General features: G+C 44.3%; 1 protein-coding gene across 1 annotated transcript in view; it reads right to left on the minus strand.

Annotated features, from left to right (window-relative positions):
• Window positions 1-9,327: 9,327 nt before the first annotated feature.
• The window catches only part of MAP3K9 (mitogen-activated protein kinase kinase kinase 9), a 101,738-nt gene continuing 91,971 nt past the window's right edge, over window positions 9,328-19,094 (minus strand). The window contains 1 exon segment of the mRNA XM_049897951.1: window positions 9,328-18,319. Coding sequence (XP_049753908.1) covers window positions 17,835-18,319 — 485 coding nt within the window. The 3' untranslated portion in view covers window positions 9,328-17,834.

The raw sequence follows: 19,094 nt of genomic DNA on the forward strand, positions 1-19,094 counted from the left end.
AGGTGTTCCATCAATTCCTGGAGCCTTGTTTTTCAATAATGCCTCCAGTGCAGCTTGGACTTCTTCCTTCAGAACCATCAGCTCTTGGTCAAATGCCACCTCCAGAAGTGGTTAAATGTCAACCAATTCTTTTTGGTACAGTGACTCTGTGTACTCCTTCCATCTTCTGATGCTTCTTGCTTTGTTCAGTATTTTCTCAGTAGAATCCTTCAATATTGCAACTCGAGGCTTGAGTTTTTTCTTCAATTCTTTCAGCTTGAGAAATGCTGAGCGTGCTCTCCCTTTTGGTTTTCTAACTTCAGGTATTTGCACATTTCATACAATACTTTATCATCGCAAGCTGTCCTTTGAAATTTTCTCTTCAGCTCTTTTCATCACTTCTTCCATTTGCTTTAGCTACTCGATGTTCAAGAGCACGTTTCAGAGTCTCTTCTGACATCCATTTTGGTCTTTCTTTCTTTCTTTCTTACCTTTTTAATGACATGTTGCTTTCTTCATGTATGATGTCCATGATGTCATTCCACAACTCATCTGGTCTTCGGTCTTTAGTGTTCTTTGTGTCATATCTATTCTTGAGATGTTCTCCAAATTCATATGGGATATACTCAAGGTTGTACTTTGGCTCTAGTGGACTTGTCCTAATTTTCTTCAGCTTCAACTTGAACTTTCATATGAGCAATTGATAGTCTGTTCTGCAGTCGACCCCTGGCCTTGTTCTGGCAGATGATGTTGAATTTTCCATCATCTCTTTCCACGGATGTAATCTATTTGATTCTTGTGTTTTCCACCCAGTGAGGTCCATGTGTATAGCTGCTGTTTATGTTGTTGAAAAAATATATTTGCATGTTTATGTTGTTGAAAAAATATATTTGCAATGAATAAGTCATTGGTCTTGCAAAATTCTATCATGTGATCTCTGGTGTCATTTCTATCACCTAGGCCATATTTTCCATCTACCTATCCTTCTTCTTTGTTTCCAACTTTTGCATTCCAATCACCAGTAATTATTAATGCATCTTGATTGCACGTCTGATCAATTTCAGACTACAGAAGTTAGTAAAGGTCTTCAATTTCATCATCTTTGGCTGTAGTGGTTGGTGAGTAAATTTGAATAGTAGTAGTATTAACTGGTCTTCCTTGCAACTGACAGTGTTGTACTTCAGGACAGATCTTGAAATGTTCTTTTGGACAATGGATGTGATGCCATTCTTCTTCAATTTATCATTCCCAGCATAGTAGACCATATGACTGACTGATTCAAAAATGGCCCATACCAGTCCATTTCAGCTCACTAATGCCTAGGATATCCATTTTCATACATTCCATTTCATTTTTGGCAACTTTCTATTTTCCTAGATTCATACTTCATACATTCCAAGTTCCAGTTATTGATGGATGTTTGCAGCTGTTTCTTCTCATTTTGAGTCATGTCACATCAGCAAATGTAGGTCCCGAAAGCTTGACTCCATCCATGTCATTAAAGCTGACTCTGCTTTGAGGAGGCAGCTCTTTCCCAGTTGAATTTTGAGTGCCTTTCAGCCCGAGGGGCTCAACTTTCACAGTATATCAGACAATGTTCTACTGCTATTCATAAGGTTTTCACTGATGAATTTTTTCAGAAGTAGGACTGTCAGGTCCTTCTTAATAGTCTGTCTTAGTCTGGAAACTCCGTTGAAACCTGTCTACGAAGGGTGACCCTGCTGGTATTTGAAATATCAGTGGCAAAGCTTCCAGTATCACAGTAACATGCAAGCCACCACAATACGACAAACTGACAGACGCATGGGGCATTTCTCTCTAGTAGCTGTTAAACCCATTCAGAGAGCCAGTCCCCAGTTTAGGCTGTGGCTTATTTTACCGGTGACTCTTAAAAAACATTTCCAATAAAAACTTCACCTCTGGAAGAGACTTCCACCCTTCTTCAGCTGTTTTAGACTTCCCATGAAAAGAAAACAAAAAAAAACGTTTGACCTGCAAGTTTTCCCAATATCCGTTTATAGTTCTTCACACGAAGCCTAGTCCTTTATACTATTTTCTTACTCAGAGACCCAAATGACTCTCCCAGAGGTACCTTTCTCTCCCCTTTTCCCCCACCCCCTCCTCCTCTCTCTCAGGATTTCCAAGGACCTGTGTGAATGAGCTTCAGACCGTCAGGTTTCTACAATACATGCCTTACTGGAATGGTTCTGCCTAAATTTTGCTTTTAAGCCCCAGAGATTAATGCTATCTTATTAGCAACACAAAATGGAAAAGACTGAGCTCTTTCAGTTTAATCTACTTAGTTTCTGAGGCTGCAAGGAGCTTCTCCAAGGAATGTGCTTGGCTCTTGTTAGAAGTAAAAAAACAAAAAAAAAGCAATATATTACTTGGTATAAATCTGCTTATCTAATATAGATTTTTAAAACCTGCCGATTAAGTCCTAGGCCTGCCATTGTTTGTCCTATAGAGTCTATAAATATCATTACTGTTAGGAACTCATTACTGCAAATTTCACATTTATATTGTCTTTCTGTCTCTCTCTCTCACCCCGCCCCCACGCCCCCACAAATGCGTACACATAGACGCTTTCTGCTCTTCATTTTCACCACCGCCATCTAGTGGCCTCTAGTGTTTTCAGAAGACCCCAAAGTTTTGCTGTGTATGTGGGTCATATCTATTTATCTATCCTATTGTGTGTTGTGTGTTATAAGAAAATTACTGGAAACCCTGGTGGTGTAGTGGTTTTAGTGCTACCGCTGTTAACCAAAGGGTCGGCAGTTCCAATCCGCCAGGCGCTCCTTGGAAACTCTATAGGGCAGTTCTACTCTGTCCTATAGGGTCACTATGAGTCGGAATCAGCTTGATGGCACTGGGTTTGTTTTTTTTTGGTATTAGGAAATCTGTGATAGCCAGAACTCAACAAGGCTGCCTTGTTTTCCCGGGTCTCATAAGTTTTCTGCCTTTGATGAAGTGCAGGTAACACTTTTCTGTTGCTTTCTATTAGTGGAAAATATTTTAATTTTCCTTCTCTGACAGGTTTCCGTCTTACAGGGGTTCTAGTTTTCACAGGTTTTACTGTATTTTGTTTTGGTTGAAATATATGAAGAAAATCTGGCTTCACACAGATATGTAGTTTGAAAAGGGAGGAGTATTTTAGCAGGATTTTCAAATAATTGTATCAAAGGATCTTTGATACGATACCAAAATTTGACAAGTCATAGTTTCTTAAATGTTAGTTGGAATGTGGAAATTGAAGATGGATCCATGAACTTTTCATATAATGCATTAAAATCCGTTTGGTCTGTCTTGGACTTTGAAGGGAGCTTTTACCTAGGCATGGATTTTTTAACTTCATTCATCCGTCATTTGGAAAACATTAGAAAGATTTTTAATATCACATGCATTAATATCACTACCAATCTCATCAGAAAAGTCTTTAAGTATCAAAAAGCTGTCAAGCTCATGATAGATCAAGTTTTCCAAAACTCTAAATTTCATTTGAAAGCTGGAATTTTTTCATTGGCAACAAATACTGTCCATTGTTTTCCTCAAAGTAACAGGCTCACTTTGTTCATTTTTGAGAAAATATTTACCAAATACTCAAATCTGAATAACCATCGTTTGTTTGACAGTCATTCTTTCAATTAAAAATGGGGTTCCATGAAAAAGAAGGCAGCTAGTCCAGCTGGCAACTCAACTGTACAAGCGCTTTTCCTAGAGACAACCATTCTTACCCTGACACGCAGCAGAAGTGCTTCATGTGAACTTCACATTTCATCACACAGAATGTGAAAAGGATGTGCTCATGGGTCACGGTTTAATAAAATTAGTAATGTTTACTGCTTTACCAAGAACATAAGTGAAGCTGACATTTCTGTTACTGCGAGCGCATGGCAGTGAGGGATGCCAAGTATTCTTCTGTTTGCTCTGTCAATACCGTTCGCCATCACTTCCACGACTTGTGCTAAGGTGCCAGTAATTTTACCCACCATTGCTTTTGCATCCTCAATGCAAATGTCAGCACAGTGAAAAAAGCAAGCAACAGTTTAATATTATTGTGAAAATAGTTTTGACCTTGCAGACCTCAGGGATCTATGGGCCACACTGAAAATGGTTGCTCTAGTGGGACAAAAAAGGAGCCCTGGTGGTACAAATGGTTAAGTGCTCAACTGCTAACTGAAAAATTAGTGGTTTGAACTCAACCAACACCTGTGCAGAAGAAAGACTTGGCGATCTGCTTATGTAAAGATTACAGCCATGAAAACCCCATGAGGCCCTTCTACTCTGTCACATCGGGTCACTACAAACCGAAATCGGCTTAATGGCAGCTAACGACAGTGGGCCAAACCTCCCAATATAGGCTGTAGGAGGAAGGAAGGAAGGACTATTACATTCTGTCACATCATTTGCTCAGAGAGAGGATCAAGGAAAAGATCCTCCATGCCTGAAACCCATCTCTTACACTCCTCACCCCGCATGCTTTTTTCCATCGCTGGTACCCTTTTCTTGGAATCGACTTGACAGCCACAGGTTTGGTTTTGGTTTTTTGGTACCCTTTTCTGATTCCCCAAAGAAAGTCTCCTCCCCAGGGCAGGGATAACCCAGCTGGAAGCACCCACTCCATCTCCCACCTATGCAAAAATTTATCTTTTCTTTTTCTCTCCCAGTTATCACTGGGTGGGTTGAAAGGCCAGCCTTTTGGCTAGTAGCGTTTAACTATCTGCACCACCCAGGGATAGCAAGCTGGCAGAGGATAAAAATCCCCTTTACTTGGGTTGTTCCCAGTACTTAGAATCTCCGTTACCACCACCAACAAGCTGACTATTTAAATATTGCTCATCTTTCAGTTCTCAACCTGGAGATCACTTCCCACCCCATTTTACACACACATCCCACACACATATTCTCATAATGCCCTAATCATCTGTTGCCTTACCTGATTTTCCCCACTAGATGGTAAAATCCCAAAAGGCAGGAGCTGTTTTCTGTCTGCTTCACTCTCAGGCATTTTAAAACATAGAGGTGAAGTATTTAAATATTACTAGTTATCAGGAAGGAAACCCTAGCGTAGTAATGATTAAGTGCTACAGCTGCTAACCAAAAGGTTGGCAGTTCAAATCCACCAGACACTCCTTGGAAACTCTAAGGGGCAGTTCTACTCTGTCTTATAGGGTCTCTATGAGTCGGAATTGACTTGGCAGCAACGGGTTTGGTTTTTCTGGTTTAGTTATCAGGAGGGATCAGTCCCCGGAGAAGGACATCATGCTTGGTAAAGCAGAGGGTCAGCGAAAAAGAGGAAGACCCTCAACGAGATAGATTGATATAGTGGCTGCAACAGTGGACTGAAGCATAACAATGATTGTGAGGATGGCGTAGGACCAGGCAGTGTCTTGTTCTGTTTTGCATAGGGTCACTATGAGTGGGAACCAACTCAATGGCACCTAACAACAACAACGGTTTTTTTTAAGTGAATGCCCTTTGATGGGGCATGCCTCTCCAATCACTCCAGTGCCTCACCACATAGTATTGTCCTAAGAATGCTTCACTCATTGGCCTGCCTGACCCCTAACAGAACTGGACTTTGCCAGTTAAACTGAATCTTCAGAGTAGGCTGTCGATAAGTATTTATTAGACGGATGGAGGAATGAATGGATCATTCCCTTCAGGTTGAGTGAAACACAGAACAAGATGGGGGAGTCAGTGTCCCTTTAACTGACCGCCTCTCACTGACCATGGCTCTAAAGACTTCCTTCCTTCCTTCCTTCCCTCCCGCCCGCCCGCCCACCTGCCTGCCTGCCTGCCTGCCTGCCTTCCGTGTCTCCACAGTACTTGGTAAGCATTCTTCAGTCTACCCTGGAGTGTTTGGTCTCACCAAGGAAACTGTGGCTTTCTGAGGCAGAATCCCTTCTCTATTCCTGTCTTCTATTTCCCTTTTTCTCTTGCCTAACTCTATCTTACCCTTTTTCCCCAAACTCAACCATTTAATTTGGTGACCACATGATTAGGTTACAGTCCACCTAGACACCTGAATAGGTAACCAGAGAGAGTCTGCTCCTAAGGAGCGCAATGCTTTCTCCAGCAGGAGGCCTCCAGCCCCAGGAGATCAAGTCTTGCAGGAAGCAGAGAAGTGTACAGCCTTAGGGGTAGGAAGGGCTGGGGCAGGGAAATTGTAATAGGAGTTTGGGAAGTTATGCTAGGGCCAGATCATAAAGGAACCTCAAGATTATGCTAAATAATTTGGATCTTTTCCTGTGGACATTGGGGTGTGACATCATCAGACCTGTGTTCTATAAGCATGTTTCCTAGGGTTGATTTTCTGTCCCAACCTTCCCCTCTTTCCTTCTACTTATCACAAAGAAGTCTTCAATGCCTCCCAATGAGATCACACAACAGCCCCTCCTGATTGGAAGGCAGCAGTATGACCAGTGTTTGAGGGAAAGGACAGGCAGAACAGCAGAGGTGACACCCACCCTGCATGCCAAAGCCTGTTCTTCAGCTTGAGCTGGTCTGACTAGATCGGGCAGGAACCAGAGGGCTCAGAGGATTAGGACATCAGTCTCGGCCTTGAATGAAGCACATTCCACAGGCAAGTAAACAGGGCGTGGTATAATTGCACCCAGCCCACCTCCTTTCATGGAGCGGTGTGTGTCTGTCCTGCAAATGCAAGAGCATGTTACATGCTGTCAAGGACGTGACATTCTTAACCAGTTAGGGCCTCTACAAGACCTGCACAGTGCTTCTCTTTAAAACTTCCTGTTCATGTGTCTCACTAGGTCCTGCCTGCATTCTGCAGGTACCTCACCAATCCAGCACCGTCTCTCATTTTGGTATTTCTTATATGATGACCCCATATGTGTCAGAGTAGAACTGTGCACCACAGGGTTTTCAATGGCTGATTTTTCCCAAATAGGTCACCAAGGCTTTCTTCCAAGGCACCTCTGGGTGGACTTGAACCTGTGCCCTTTCAATTAGTAGCTGAGTGCATTAGCCATTATTTTGCCATTGTTTTGCTGAATATAAAAGTAACATATTCATTGTTAGAAATTTGAAATATTAAAAAAAAAATTAAGTCATCCATAACGCCTCCCCACCAAGATAACCATCACTGACTTCCATACTTTTTCCTATGCCTATCAAATGTCTTTTTTTAAAAAAAAAAGATGGAAGGGGAAGCAAATATATTTTCTGTATGTGGTTGAGATCAAACTGTTTTTGAAGTTTTTTGTAATCTGCTTTTTCTTTTAGTTTATCCCAGACATTTTCCTATTTCCTTCATTATTCTTGAAGAATCTAATTTTAATGGCTATGTAACATTTCAAGGAGGCCCAGTGGCGAATGATTAAAGCGATTGACTTGTAGCTAATTGAAAGGTCACAGTTCGAAACCACCAGTGGCTCCGTGGGAGAAAGATGTGGCAGTCTGCTTCTGTAGACATTTACAGTCTTGGAAACCCTATGGGGTCACTATGAGTCGGAATCAACTCAACAGCAATGGGTTTGGGTTTGGTCTTTTGGACATTGTATTTTCTATGGTTGTATCATGAAACCAAAGATAGGGACATAGGGTGAGGTATCACAAGGGGTCCCTTTCAAAAGAGGAAGAGTCAGAGTGTGCTGCTTAATTTCAAAGGGACCGTTTCATGCTTCAGGCCTTTGCTCCTCTCCATCCTGCAGGACTCAGCTCAGGTGTCAGCTCCTTCATGCAGTCTTCTGTGAAGCTCAACTCAGGCTAACTCCTGTCCACAGTGCTCCCCAGCACCCTGTCAGTGCACTGATCACATTGTAGCAAACAGATCTCATTTTTAGTCTATCCCAGCGGACCATGGGCTCTGTCTAAATGAACTTGACACCTGGCACATAAAGGTGTTCAATAAATGCCTTGCAGCCTTGCAAAGAAAGAGTTTACCCAACACCCTGTGTTTCGGCACCTAGACTGTTTCTAGTTTGTAAAGGGGGCCTTCGTGCTCTCGCTTTCACAGATTCTATGTTGGTTGAGGAAGAGGGTAGAAGTAGATTTAAAAAACAAACAAACAAAAAACCTTGTTTGGGTCATATTGGGATGACTTGTAAGCACATCTTTGTCTGTATCGACTTGTTCCTGTGATACAAGTACAAATGCTAGAATTAGACACCCTGGGTTCAAATTCCAGCACCACTATTTGCCAGTTGTGTGGTCTTTGGTATATTACTTGGTTCTCCGAGCCTTATTTTCTTCAACTCTAAAATAGATGCTGAGATACTGTAAATGAGATAATGCAGGTCAGATCAGCACAATGCTTGGCATATTGTAGCTAGTTATGCAATTACTGAGCCCATGTTTCTGTTCTTAATACCACATTGCCAAACTGCTTTCCAGAAACATGCAGCAATTTACAGACATGCCAGCAGCATACGGGCGTATTTCACACTATCTTCTCCAGCAAAGAGTTTGGTCAATTTTTCAGCTTTATCCAGTCTGCTTTACAAAGGTTATCTGGACCGTGGTTAAACTGTCCTTGAAGTTCAGCAAAAGGTCAGCATCCCCCGCACAGTCTAAGCACAAGGCACAGAACCCCACCTCACAAACACTCCTCCCCAGGTGGCAGAGGAAGAGACTAAGAGGTAAGGAGTAAAATGAAAGGTCACAGCTTTAAAGCATGAGGCTGTCTTAATACATAAGTTCAGAAGCCATTTTCCCATGTGCTGCTGAGTAATGAAATAAGTGAATCAGGAATGACCCCAAATAAGACTCTTCCTGTCTGCTTCTACCCTTATCCCTACTCAGTACAGAATAATGTTAAGTGATAGCACAAAGGCTGCTTTGAGATCAACTTGCACCAGAAGAGGCCCAGAGAGGTTAAGTGGCTTATCCGGTCACACAGCTGACAAGTGCCATTGAGAGTATTAGGGCCACAGGAATCCATGACTCACAGTGGCAAACTGTAGTCTGTGTATCTACAATTCCATTCATGTTTGTCCCCTTAGCCCCATTCACAACTCCACCAGGAAGGTCAGGGTGGAGACTGGTAGGGAGTGTAAGATAGCACACACTTGCTAGTGGCTCTAAAAAGTCCAAACCCATGACCTGCGTGAAAGTCAATTGTGGGAAGAGACTGAATCATCGGGGCAGGCCCTTTAGCATCATGTTTCAGAAAGGCCACTGCTGCCAGTTGGGGCTCTATGACCCTTCAGAAAGGCTTCTCACCCACCCCCTCTTTCCTGCAGCATATCCATCTCTCTCTCCATAGTTATTTTTTTTCCTACACCCACTGGGAAATTCCTAGGAATAGCCCAGTTAGCTGGGTATCTGTTATAATTAAAAAGAGAGGAAAGGAAAAGTTTACAAAGTAACACGATGAACAAGAGGTAATTGTTTTAACAGTTTTATTCAAGTCTGTGCGCTCTGGTGTTGAGACCAGGCTGAGATCAGCATTACACTGTAACACGATAAGAGGTTTAGCCATTGAACCAAGCCGGCTTGGCATCCCTAGTTAACAATTTACAGTACCTGGAGAACAACAGCAACAAAAAGGCCAAAGAAAAGAACCTGATAAGCTTCCTTCAGGACTTTTCCATTTTTAAATATTGTTGACAACATACAATAACTTAAACCCCAAAGCAAAATGGGAATTCAAGGACACAGGGACAGGGCACATGGACAAGGCATGGGAGCAGAGCAAGTCTAGGGAGAAAAGCCACTAGCTAATTACATAGGAACAAAACAAACACATAGGTGAACTTTCACTTTAAAAGGTTCTAAGGGGAAGGAAAATCCCAAAGAAAGCTTTTCTGGGAACTAAATATAACCCATCTCCAATTTCTTTCCTTAACCTTGTAGAAGATACAATCTTAGACTACAAAATGTCTGTCTGAGAGAGAGAGAGAGAAGAATGGGTAGTGAGAGAAATTAGAGGAGAAAACAAGTTCATCTCTTTCTTTGCTACAACTGGGTAGGTACCAAGGGCATGTGGCTCAATATGAAAAAGGCAAGAGCCTGATTTCAATTTCCTACGGGGGTGACAGGAGCTACAATAAGGCTTCCAAACTTGGGAGACTGGGAAGAAGGGGTTGAGCTGAGGTGTAGAGCAATAATGGGGCAACTACTGTTTCTGGGATAGGCTGGACACAGAAAGAGACCCACAGACCTTCAGCAGTGGCACTGGGAGAAGAGTGGCAGATTTGACACATTCAGTCCCCATGTGGTAAGAATCCCTGAAAACTCATGGAGAGTTTCAAAGCAGTATTTTTAAAAATCAAAATTAACGAAAAAAATCCACAATAAAAACATATCAGTGATGGAGGAAAAAGCAGCCAGGTGCAGAGAGGAAGGGAGCTGAGCTTAGGGGAGGTTACAAGTCCTGCTCAGTGTCTTTAGTCACACAAGTAATTGACCGATGAGTCAAAGGACACAACTCCTCTTAGGACAAAGAGTGAGCACAAAGCCTAGGTGGGCTAAGCTATGCCATTTTTATCCCAGGGCTTCTGAACAGCCTGGAAATGCACTCAGTTGAGCCAACAACTCAGTTGAGTCAGCAACATTGCATACTAGCTGTATGACCCTGGGCAAATTACATGACTGTCTGAGCCTCATTCCATATTATTCGATAAGAATAATGCCCATTTACCAGATTATTTTGAGGAGTCACAAAATACATGAATATTAACCACTATGAAAGGGAAGAAACACAGAAGACAGAATAGATCTTAGAATTTATTGTTAGTATCTAGGCTCAGGATAAACCCAGGCCTCACTCTGACAGTGGTAGAAGAGCCATAGCCAGCATGGTTTATGAAACTGGAGGTAGAGATAAATGATGAGAATGAAATTATGATGATAGAGAATACTAAAAGGTAGTGACAGTGACTGTGTAGGTGGTATAAGTGGCTGACATTTCTGAAGTCTCAGTGCTAGGAAACGCCGCTCTTGTTCCCTAGCAAGGGATTGAAGAGGCTTCCCTTCAGCCTGGGAATTGATGAATGAGATTTATTCACTTCTCCTGAAATTAAAAGATGTCCCAAAGAGGTTTAGGATGACAATCCAAAGGATCCTCTCTACTGAAATAGCTCCCCATGTCCCTGAAACACATACACCCTCCAAGTGGTGTCAGGTTTCAGAGACCCTGCAAAGAAGCTAGAGGACATCAAGGAAAAGTCATAGCCAAGTTACAGGTCCAAAGTTAAAGACTCAGGAAAACCATCCTAGATGTGTCACTGTTTTAAGTCAACACGCTCCAGTGTAAATGCAGACATCCCCAGAGAGCTACCGCCTTACTCAGGACCGGAGAGGAAGGGCAAGAACTAGAGATATGGACCATTAAAAAAAAAAAAAAAAAAAAACCTGTTGTGGTCAATTCTGACTCATAGTGACCCTACAGGACAGGGTAGAACTGCCCCTAGGGTTTCCAAGGAACAGCTGGTGGATTTGAACTGCTGACCTTTTGGTTAGAAGACAAGCTCTTAACCATTGTGCCACAAGGGCTCCAAGAGATATGGAAGGTTGGCTAAAACCTACTTCGCGATTATGCCTAAGCTAGTTCACAGGTCCAGATGGGGGACAGGCAGGTGGGACCAGAGGGAAGTGAGGGAGACAATCCCATTGGATACAAAATTAAGGCGATGCCAAAAACTCAATAATCAAGATAAATTTCAAGGCAGTATTTTTAAAAATCAAAATTAATGAAAAAATATCAAAAAACTTTAAATAAAGCCAGCATCTGTCTAGGCAGGTATATAGGTGTGAAGAAACATATTAATTCTGAAACCTTCCCTTGGACTTCAGTAAGTATAGAGTAAGTAACTCCATGTCCACGGGCCTTCACACACCATTCTGACTTCTGGGTTCAGAATTCGTGAATGTCTATCCCACAGGTCCCAGTAGGAAAGGCTGTCTTTGAACCCCCAGAATTGTATTCTGATGTTTCATCCTGAGATACCTATCTAGCTGCTATGTCCACACCTGCCAATCAGACTAGTCAAACTAGGTGGTGGGGGTTTGCAAGGAGGATGGGTCAGACCAGTCAGGAAGAAGGATGGGCCAGGGGAAAGGCATGGCTGTTTCCAAGGGAAACAAAGAGAGGTGTGGAAAAGCTAGAAAGTTCTGATAACCAGTTGGGCCTTAAGGGTCCTCTTTCTAGCTGCAATCTTGAGTTAAAGCCCAAAGCAGGCTCCCTGCAGGGGATGCAGGTAACCACAGACAGTAAGAATCAGGACAGACCTGTCCTACGGAGGCTTCTCAGGGATACTCAGCCCCACAGCCAGGAGCAAGCCCAGCCCAAGACTCCCTAAGTAGCCTAGGGAAAGCCTGGGTGCTGCCAGGCTCTTCCAGGGCCCAAGACAGGAAGTGGATCAAGAAAAGGTGGGGTGGTGGGGAGAGGCTGAGTGTTAATATCTCACCTGGACAGCTGGAAAATACCCAGTCAACCGTCTGAAAGGTGTAGAAGTCAATGGCTGGGTGAGGCAAATTAGGGAAACTGGGCTCCTATGCTCTGTTAATCAGCCCTAATTCAGCGGGGTTCTAGTTTACAACTTATGCCTTCCAACACCTGCACCTGAGGTGGAGTGATTCAAGCGAGGCTGGGAAAATCTAGGGAGTGAGGACTCCCCAGGAGCAGCAGTGGGTTTTCCTTTCTTGTGTGGATTTTTATTCATTTGAATTCCTTATCTAGGGAAATGTTGATTTGTTTGAAAGAAGAAACATATCTGAGAATGTGTTCCTAACAACCGTATTCTGACAAGGTGGAGTCATCCTCAGGCCTGAAGCCAAGGAGAGAGGTAGGTAGTCTGTTAGGTTGAACCGTAAAAAATTGCCAATATTTGACTGTTTTTGACCCGCAAACATACATGTACTTAGACCCACACCCACAGTTATTTCTTTCCACAAAGGAATGCAATTAGCAAGGTGTTGCTTATCGATATTGGCCTTGGGGTTCCAGGACCAAAATTTTTAAAGTTAAAAGGGCTTCTTGCTTCAGGTAGGGAAGGCAGCAGCATTCCCAGTTCACGGTTGAGCTTCTGAGGTCCAGAGAGGGAAAGACATGTTTGCAAATTCATACAAGTGGGCGGCTTAAGTCACAAGCCTCCCATGGCCACCATCTTTACTTATGATCACAATGTGAGGCGGGCTGATCTCACCTCTGACCCACTTTCTCAGGTCTACAATCTCTGGCAGAGCCCTCGGCAAAAAGCCTGGCACTACGGAAACAGCAGCACCTGCTTCCTCCCCCAAATCCTCGGAGAGGCAGAAAGACGGTGTTTCTGGCCTGCCTGACTGTGCCCTCACACACCTGAACTCAAAGGCATAGACTCAAACAGGTGAGAAGAGATTAAGATTTGACAAGCAGAAAGGGGCCAGGTGGAAAGACATAACAACCCTGAAGTGCACCATTCACAGTCATTCAGTCTTTAGTATCTGCTGCTCTTTGCTTTGTGAAAAATGAGCTTGAAGAGTTATAGGAAGCCCAGAGAAGTGTGTTCCTACTCAACATGGTGCTGGTAGGGGTGAGGGTGGGGATGGTGGGGTGCTCCAATGTGGGGACTGTGGAGGCAAGAGTTTCAACAAAATGTCAGGCCTAGCTCCCTTGGGGTGTCTTGCTGTATCCCTGAGTGGCCTGAGAGAAATGGGGCCTTATGGGGAATCCCAAGGGTGAGGGGAACCACTCCCCAAAGATTCTTCTAGTAATTAGCTTGATTCCAGGCTCTAAATAAATCCAATTTTGGGAAATCAGAGAGACCAAACTGTCATCCTGATGTTGCCACCAACCTCCCCATCTTCCATTTCCTTCTCTGTAAGACACAAGTGAGGCATTGGTGGTTTAGTGGTAAAGTTCTTGCCTCCCACGCAGGTGGCCTTCATTCGATTCCCAGCCAATGAACCTCACGTGTGGCCACCACCAATCTGTCCGTGGATGCTGAACGGGTTTTAGCAGAGCTTCCAGACTAAGACAAACTAGAAGAAAGGCCTGGTGCTCTGCTTCTGAAAACTCAGCCAATGAAACCCCTACGGATCACAATGGTCCGATCTACAATCTGTCATGGAGATGGCACAGGACTGGCAGTGTTTCATCCCGTTGTTCATGGGTTGCCATGAGGGGAGGGGTTGGGGCTGACTCGATGGCAGCTAACAACAACAAAACACAAATGGTGAGGGAGATCAATCAGCCTGACAAGTGGGGAAATTAGAAAAGGATGCTTGTAAAACCAGGTGCTACATACATATATGCAGTAGGTGAGCCTGTCCCTGACCGTGGTCCCCATTAGTTATGCTAAGCCGACTCGAAATCACTCCTCTTTCAGAAGCCAAAGGAAAAAACAAAAGGTAAGTCCCCTAGAGGTGGCGAAAGCCACATTTTGTCAACTTCAGCAATTCTCCCTCTAAAGGTGAAGGAAACTTCTCTAGGAGCTGGTGAGGAATCACAGTGCTTCACTGACCTTCTCTGATACAGGTTCCCATTGCCCTTGTGAAGGAAACATGTGATGATCGCTTTTCAAGGAAGGAAATCTGAGATGGGCTAAGAGACAACCCCAAGGTCACCCGGCAAAAGAGGAACAGGACCAGCTTGTTTAGGTCTCAGAGCCTGGTGCCCGACTCAGCAATCAGTCCAAACGTCTTTTAAATTTCTTTTCACTTAAACTTTCATCTTGAAGCATCCAGTTCACCAGCAAGGAGATCAAATGTCGAAAGAAAATTATATAATTTTGTCAAAGTCAGAAGGAAAGGTTAGAACTATTCCAAGTTGTCCAAATGTAAGATATTATTGTTATTCTCCTTCATATTATTATTGTTATTATGACCAGACCCTAGGGATGCCAAAGAATACCAAGTTAAGAGCATCCCCCAAAGCCTCTTAGAAATAACATATAAGGATAACATGGAAATCTACTCAACCCTTTTGCAGGGTCTGGATCTCCAAGGGAATAAAGAGAGAATAGTCTTGTTTGGAATCAGTGATAGGAGCTGAAGGATCCCAGGAAAAGGGGCAGAGAACCATATCTGTTTCCTATCACTATCTTCTACGTAGTGAGCACACTGCCGAGAGCAGAACAAAAACATCACTGGGGAAAGAAAAGGAAGGGAGAGGAGAAAGGGAAGACCAGCTACTACACTTCACCACAGCTTCATGGTCAGCTCCTGATCACAACCATAGGGCAAGGAACCTGAGTAGACAGAAAGCAACTCAAACCTGCTACAATATTAGATCCTTAACCCATCTCCAGCCTTGCTCCACAAAGAGAGTGCTGCAGGCAGGGGGCTGTCAGAGACTGGAAGATATAGCAGGAGCTGAGAGATGTTAACTCCTCCATCTTCATGAAAGCTCACAGTAGTACCGTTGGAATAGCTCTGGTTCTGCAATTTTCCTTCCCAAAGAGATTTTACTCATCCTTTGGGTTCGACCTCTCACTCAATTGCAGGTGACTATCGTTCAGTTTACACTAAGGACTGCCAAGAAAGATCACTGAAGTCTAACAAAATGACAAAAAGTAAAAAAATAACAAAGGAAAAATCTCTGCTTAATACCAGAGGGTGTGGTCCAGAGCCAGCATGGTTTGGGCTGAGCTGTAGGCTGTACCCCACCAGAGATCCATCTAGTGTGGTCAACGGTTTACAGATGTGCTGGTGGCTTAGGGATTGGGGTTGCAGAGGAACGAGAGGAAGGGCAGAGAACTGAACCATGTGTGTGCTTCTCTTCATCAAGACCAATTGCTAGACTCAGACATGGTGTTTGGTAAACTAGTGGGCCAAGAAAAACATGGAAAAGCCTCAATGAGATGGACTGACAAAACAGCCACAACAACGGACTCAAAGATACCAGTGATCAGGAAGACAGTACAGGACCGGGCAATGTTTTGTTCTGTTATACATAAGGTCGCCATGAGTTGGAGTCAACTCAGCAGCAGCTTACAACAACCACCCCAACAAGAAGGAAGAAGAGTCACTGGTTGGCTGGAATTGCTGAGGGGATTCACATTTTTTTCCACCCTAGCTTAGGACTCAGGGCACGGGACAAAAATAATCTCTTACTTACTGGCTTAGCTGAACAAAGAGAAGGAGAGACATGAAATGCAATAACAAAATCCCGGGCAATAGAACCAACAGTGCCTCCCCACCCAAAACTTAGTGAGGCCCTTGAACCAAAGTGCTAGTGGATTCATAAAGCAAGAAACAATTCCAAAACCAGGCCAAGCCTTGTGTCACCCCCAGGGCGAGACTTCTATCACAGTTATAGAGAAACAGCAGCTGCCAAATTCACCATCTGTACCAGGTACACAACTCTCCCCATTCTGGCATCTGAGCAGCAAATGCAGAAACCTCCAGATTAGCCTCCAACATCTCCAGAGCAATATTCCATAATAAAGAACAGTGGCACAACATTTAGTCTTGAGGCAAGAGAAGGACCTAAGAACTAGTTGTGGTTCCTAAATAAAGACAACTGTCCCCATATAACACAGGAGGCCTCAGAGTAAGCAGAATAGGTGACGATACATATGAGAAGGCTTCAGAAGAAGCTCTACATTCAAGTTAAGGAAACAAATTCCAGAAAATCCAGGGTTGGCCTCTGTTGTCCTTCCTATTCTGTCCAGAGCCCAATGTCAGAGGCTGCCTGTGTGCACAGACAAGAAGAGGCCTTGGTCAATTTTCAGTGCTTGGGACTTGAAGGCTATTGTATATGAGTGGGTCACTAAGCCCCTTAAAAAAATCATCCCTTTACCACATCCATTTAAGAACACTGTTACTAATGAATGGCCCCATTTTACTTCACAAAATGGATGGCCCAGCTGAGAAGGAAACCCCCAATTTCCAACTCCCAGAGTCCAGGGCATACCCACACCTACTATTCTGGTGCTGCACAGTGATATGCTATCAACCAAACACGGAGCCTTAAGTCAACTAATTCCAGGGATCAGAGGAAAGACCAAGGGAAGGAATGACACACAAAGATCAGACAACAAAAGGGACAAACACAGGAACTTTGTCTCTGGCTTCAGAACTGGCACCAGTGGATGTGTCTCCCAAGAAACCATTTCTGGGATGAGCATATGTTCATATCAGAACCTAGTTATGACCCTGTCCTGACCCCAGGTAGGCAGATGGATACCTTCAACAGGTGATGGTTTCTGTCCTTCTTTGAGCATTTCTAGAAGGAATGAGGACAGACAGACTGTTACTTCTTTACTGCAACTTGACTGTACTTTCTTAACTCTTCCCCTTTCCCCAATTCTCACTGGGGCAGCTCCCCATACCACCTGTAGGCTCATATAAGTAGGTTGAGCACATGGAAGTGCAGGCAGGTAGTGCCAGGTCCATCTACTCCTATGCCCCCACACTGGGGCACCTTGCCTTCAGTTCTCAGCAGGCAGGGAAGAGCTTAGGACACAGAAAAGTTCACATCTCACACCAAACAAGAGTTGAATCACGGTGTTGGGGGAAGAGTGGAGGGGGTGCAAAATCAATCATAGAATATCCAATACTGGTGTTAGGGAAGATTGAACTCAGGGCAAACAAAGGGAACCCAGGACAGGCTCTGTGCATACCCAGCTGGCTGAGGAGAGACAGCAGCAGACTGATTTGGCTGAGTGACTCTGCAGGGTCACCCAAAAGGCGAGGAAAACTGGAGGATGGGGGACATGCACGCACCCCTCTGTCCCCTACACAGCCAGAGCTGATGGCCACAGCCCCCCCAGAGGACATGGGTAGAAAGACCCTGCAGGGCAGGAGACTTTCTGAAGTGGCCCTATTTCCATCCCTTCCATCTTCAAAGTGCATTATCAGTGCAAGAGGTAGGGCTGGTTCGCAGGGGGTCCAACTCTGAGAAAGGGCTGTGCCAGCCAGCTCTCCCCACATCTTCCTGCTTCCCCCTTGCCCACCCCAACCCTTTCATGCTAAGACCAGAATTCTTGCTGGATCTCATAAGGGGCAGGCCTGTGTGTGTTCAGTTCGGCTCTGCACAGCGGCACAGTGCTATCCTGACTCTGACCCTCGGCATCCAGGTCCAGAAGCGTCCGCTCAACAGGGGGTAGCGACTCTGCCTGGAATGGGAGCAGTGCTGGGAGTCCAGGCCGCTCTTCCACAGTGCTACTACTGCTAGCAAAGCAGGAATCCAGGTTGCTGGGTGTCTCTGTACTGGAGCTGTTGGCTGGGGAGGTGCTGCGGGCATGACTGGGGGACACAAACCACCAAGGGTCCAGCCGTTGCCGGTTGGCAGAAGGACGAGGCCGAGGCAGAAACTCCAGGGTCTTGGGTCTTTCCAAGGTAGAGTCTTGTTGTGTGTTCCAGCGCCTTGGGGTTGGAGGAAAGACCACATTGGGGTCAGGGAGACGGGGGACTTCACCTGGGTCTCGGCTGGGGCTGGGGGTTTTCAGCATCCCTGGTCAAGAGACAAAAAGAAACACATCAGATGATGGTACCAGATTTCTGAACCAGACGTCCACTGTTCCCACCCCACCCTGCCATATCCCTATTCATTTGGTCAACAAATATTTATTGAACACCTACTGTGTGCCATACAGTGTGTTGGGAGGCACTGGGGATACAAGAGTGAACCAGAAGGCCACGATCCCTGCAACTGATAATAAGAATGGGACATCCAGAGCCACATCTCTAATGAAATAACTTGAGGCAGATGTCAACAAACTACTAGCTGTAGTACAGCCTACCACCTGTTTTGTAAATAAAGTTTTATTGGAAGACACCCATACCTATTCATTTACATATTATCCACTTTAGCACTACAACAGCAGAGTTGAATAGCTGCAACAGGGACTGTACAACCCATAAGCCTAAAATATTTACTATCTGGTCCTTTACAAGAAAAGCTTGCCAACCCCTGACTTCAGGGAATGTCCGTTCATTCACTATTCATCCATTTAACAAACATGTGACAGGAACAGAGTTAGGTATCAGAGGCCTCAAATGAATAATAAAGGGTCTCTGTTCCCAAATAGGTTACGTATATGAATATAACAAAAAATCTCAAATGAGGAGAGGGAAGCCAAATGGTAAAATACAATCATCACTCACACTCAAATCTCACTGGAAGGGTTACTGCCATCCTCCTTTTCTTAGTGGGATTAGGAGAGCTTCCAAGTCAGATTTTGGTTTTATACAGAGCAAGGGATTATGGGGGCAAACTCTGGATGAGG

This window comes from Elephas maximus, chromosome 10, assembly GCF_024166365.1.
Source record: "Elephas maximus indicus isolate mEleMax1 chromosome 10, mEleMax1 primary haplotype, whole genome shotgun sequence".
In the NCBI taxonomy this organism is placed as follows: Eukaryota; Metazoa; Chordata; class Mammalia; order Proboscidea; family Elephantidae; genus Elephas; species Elephas maximus.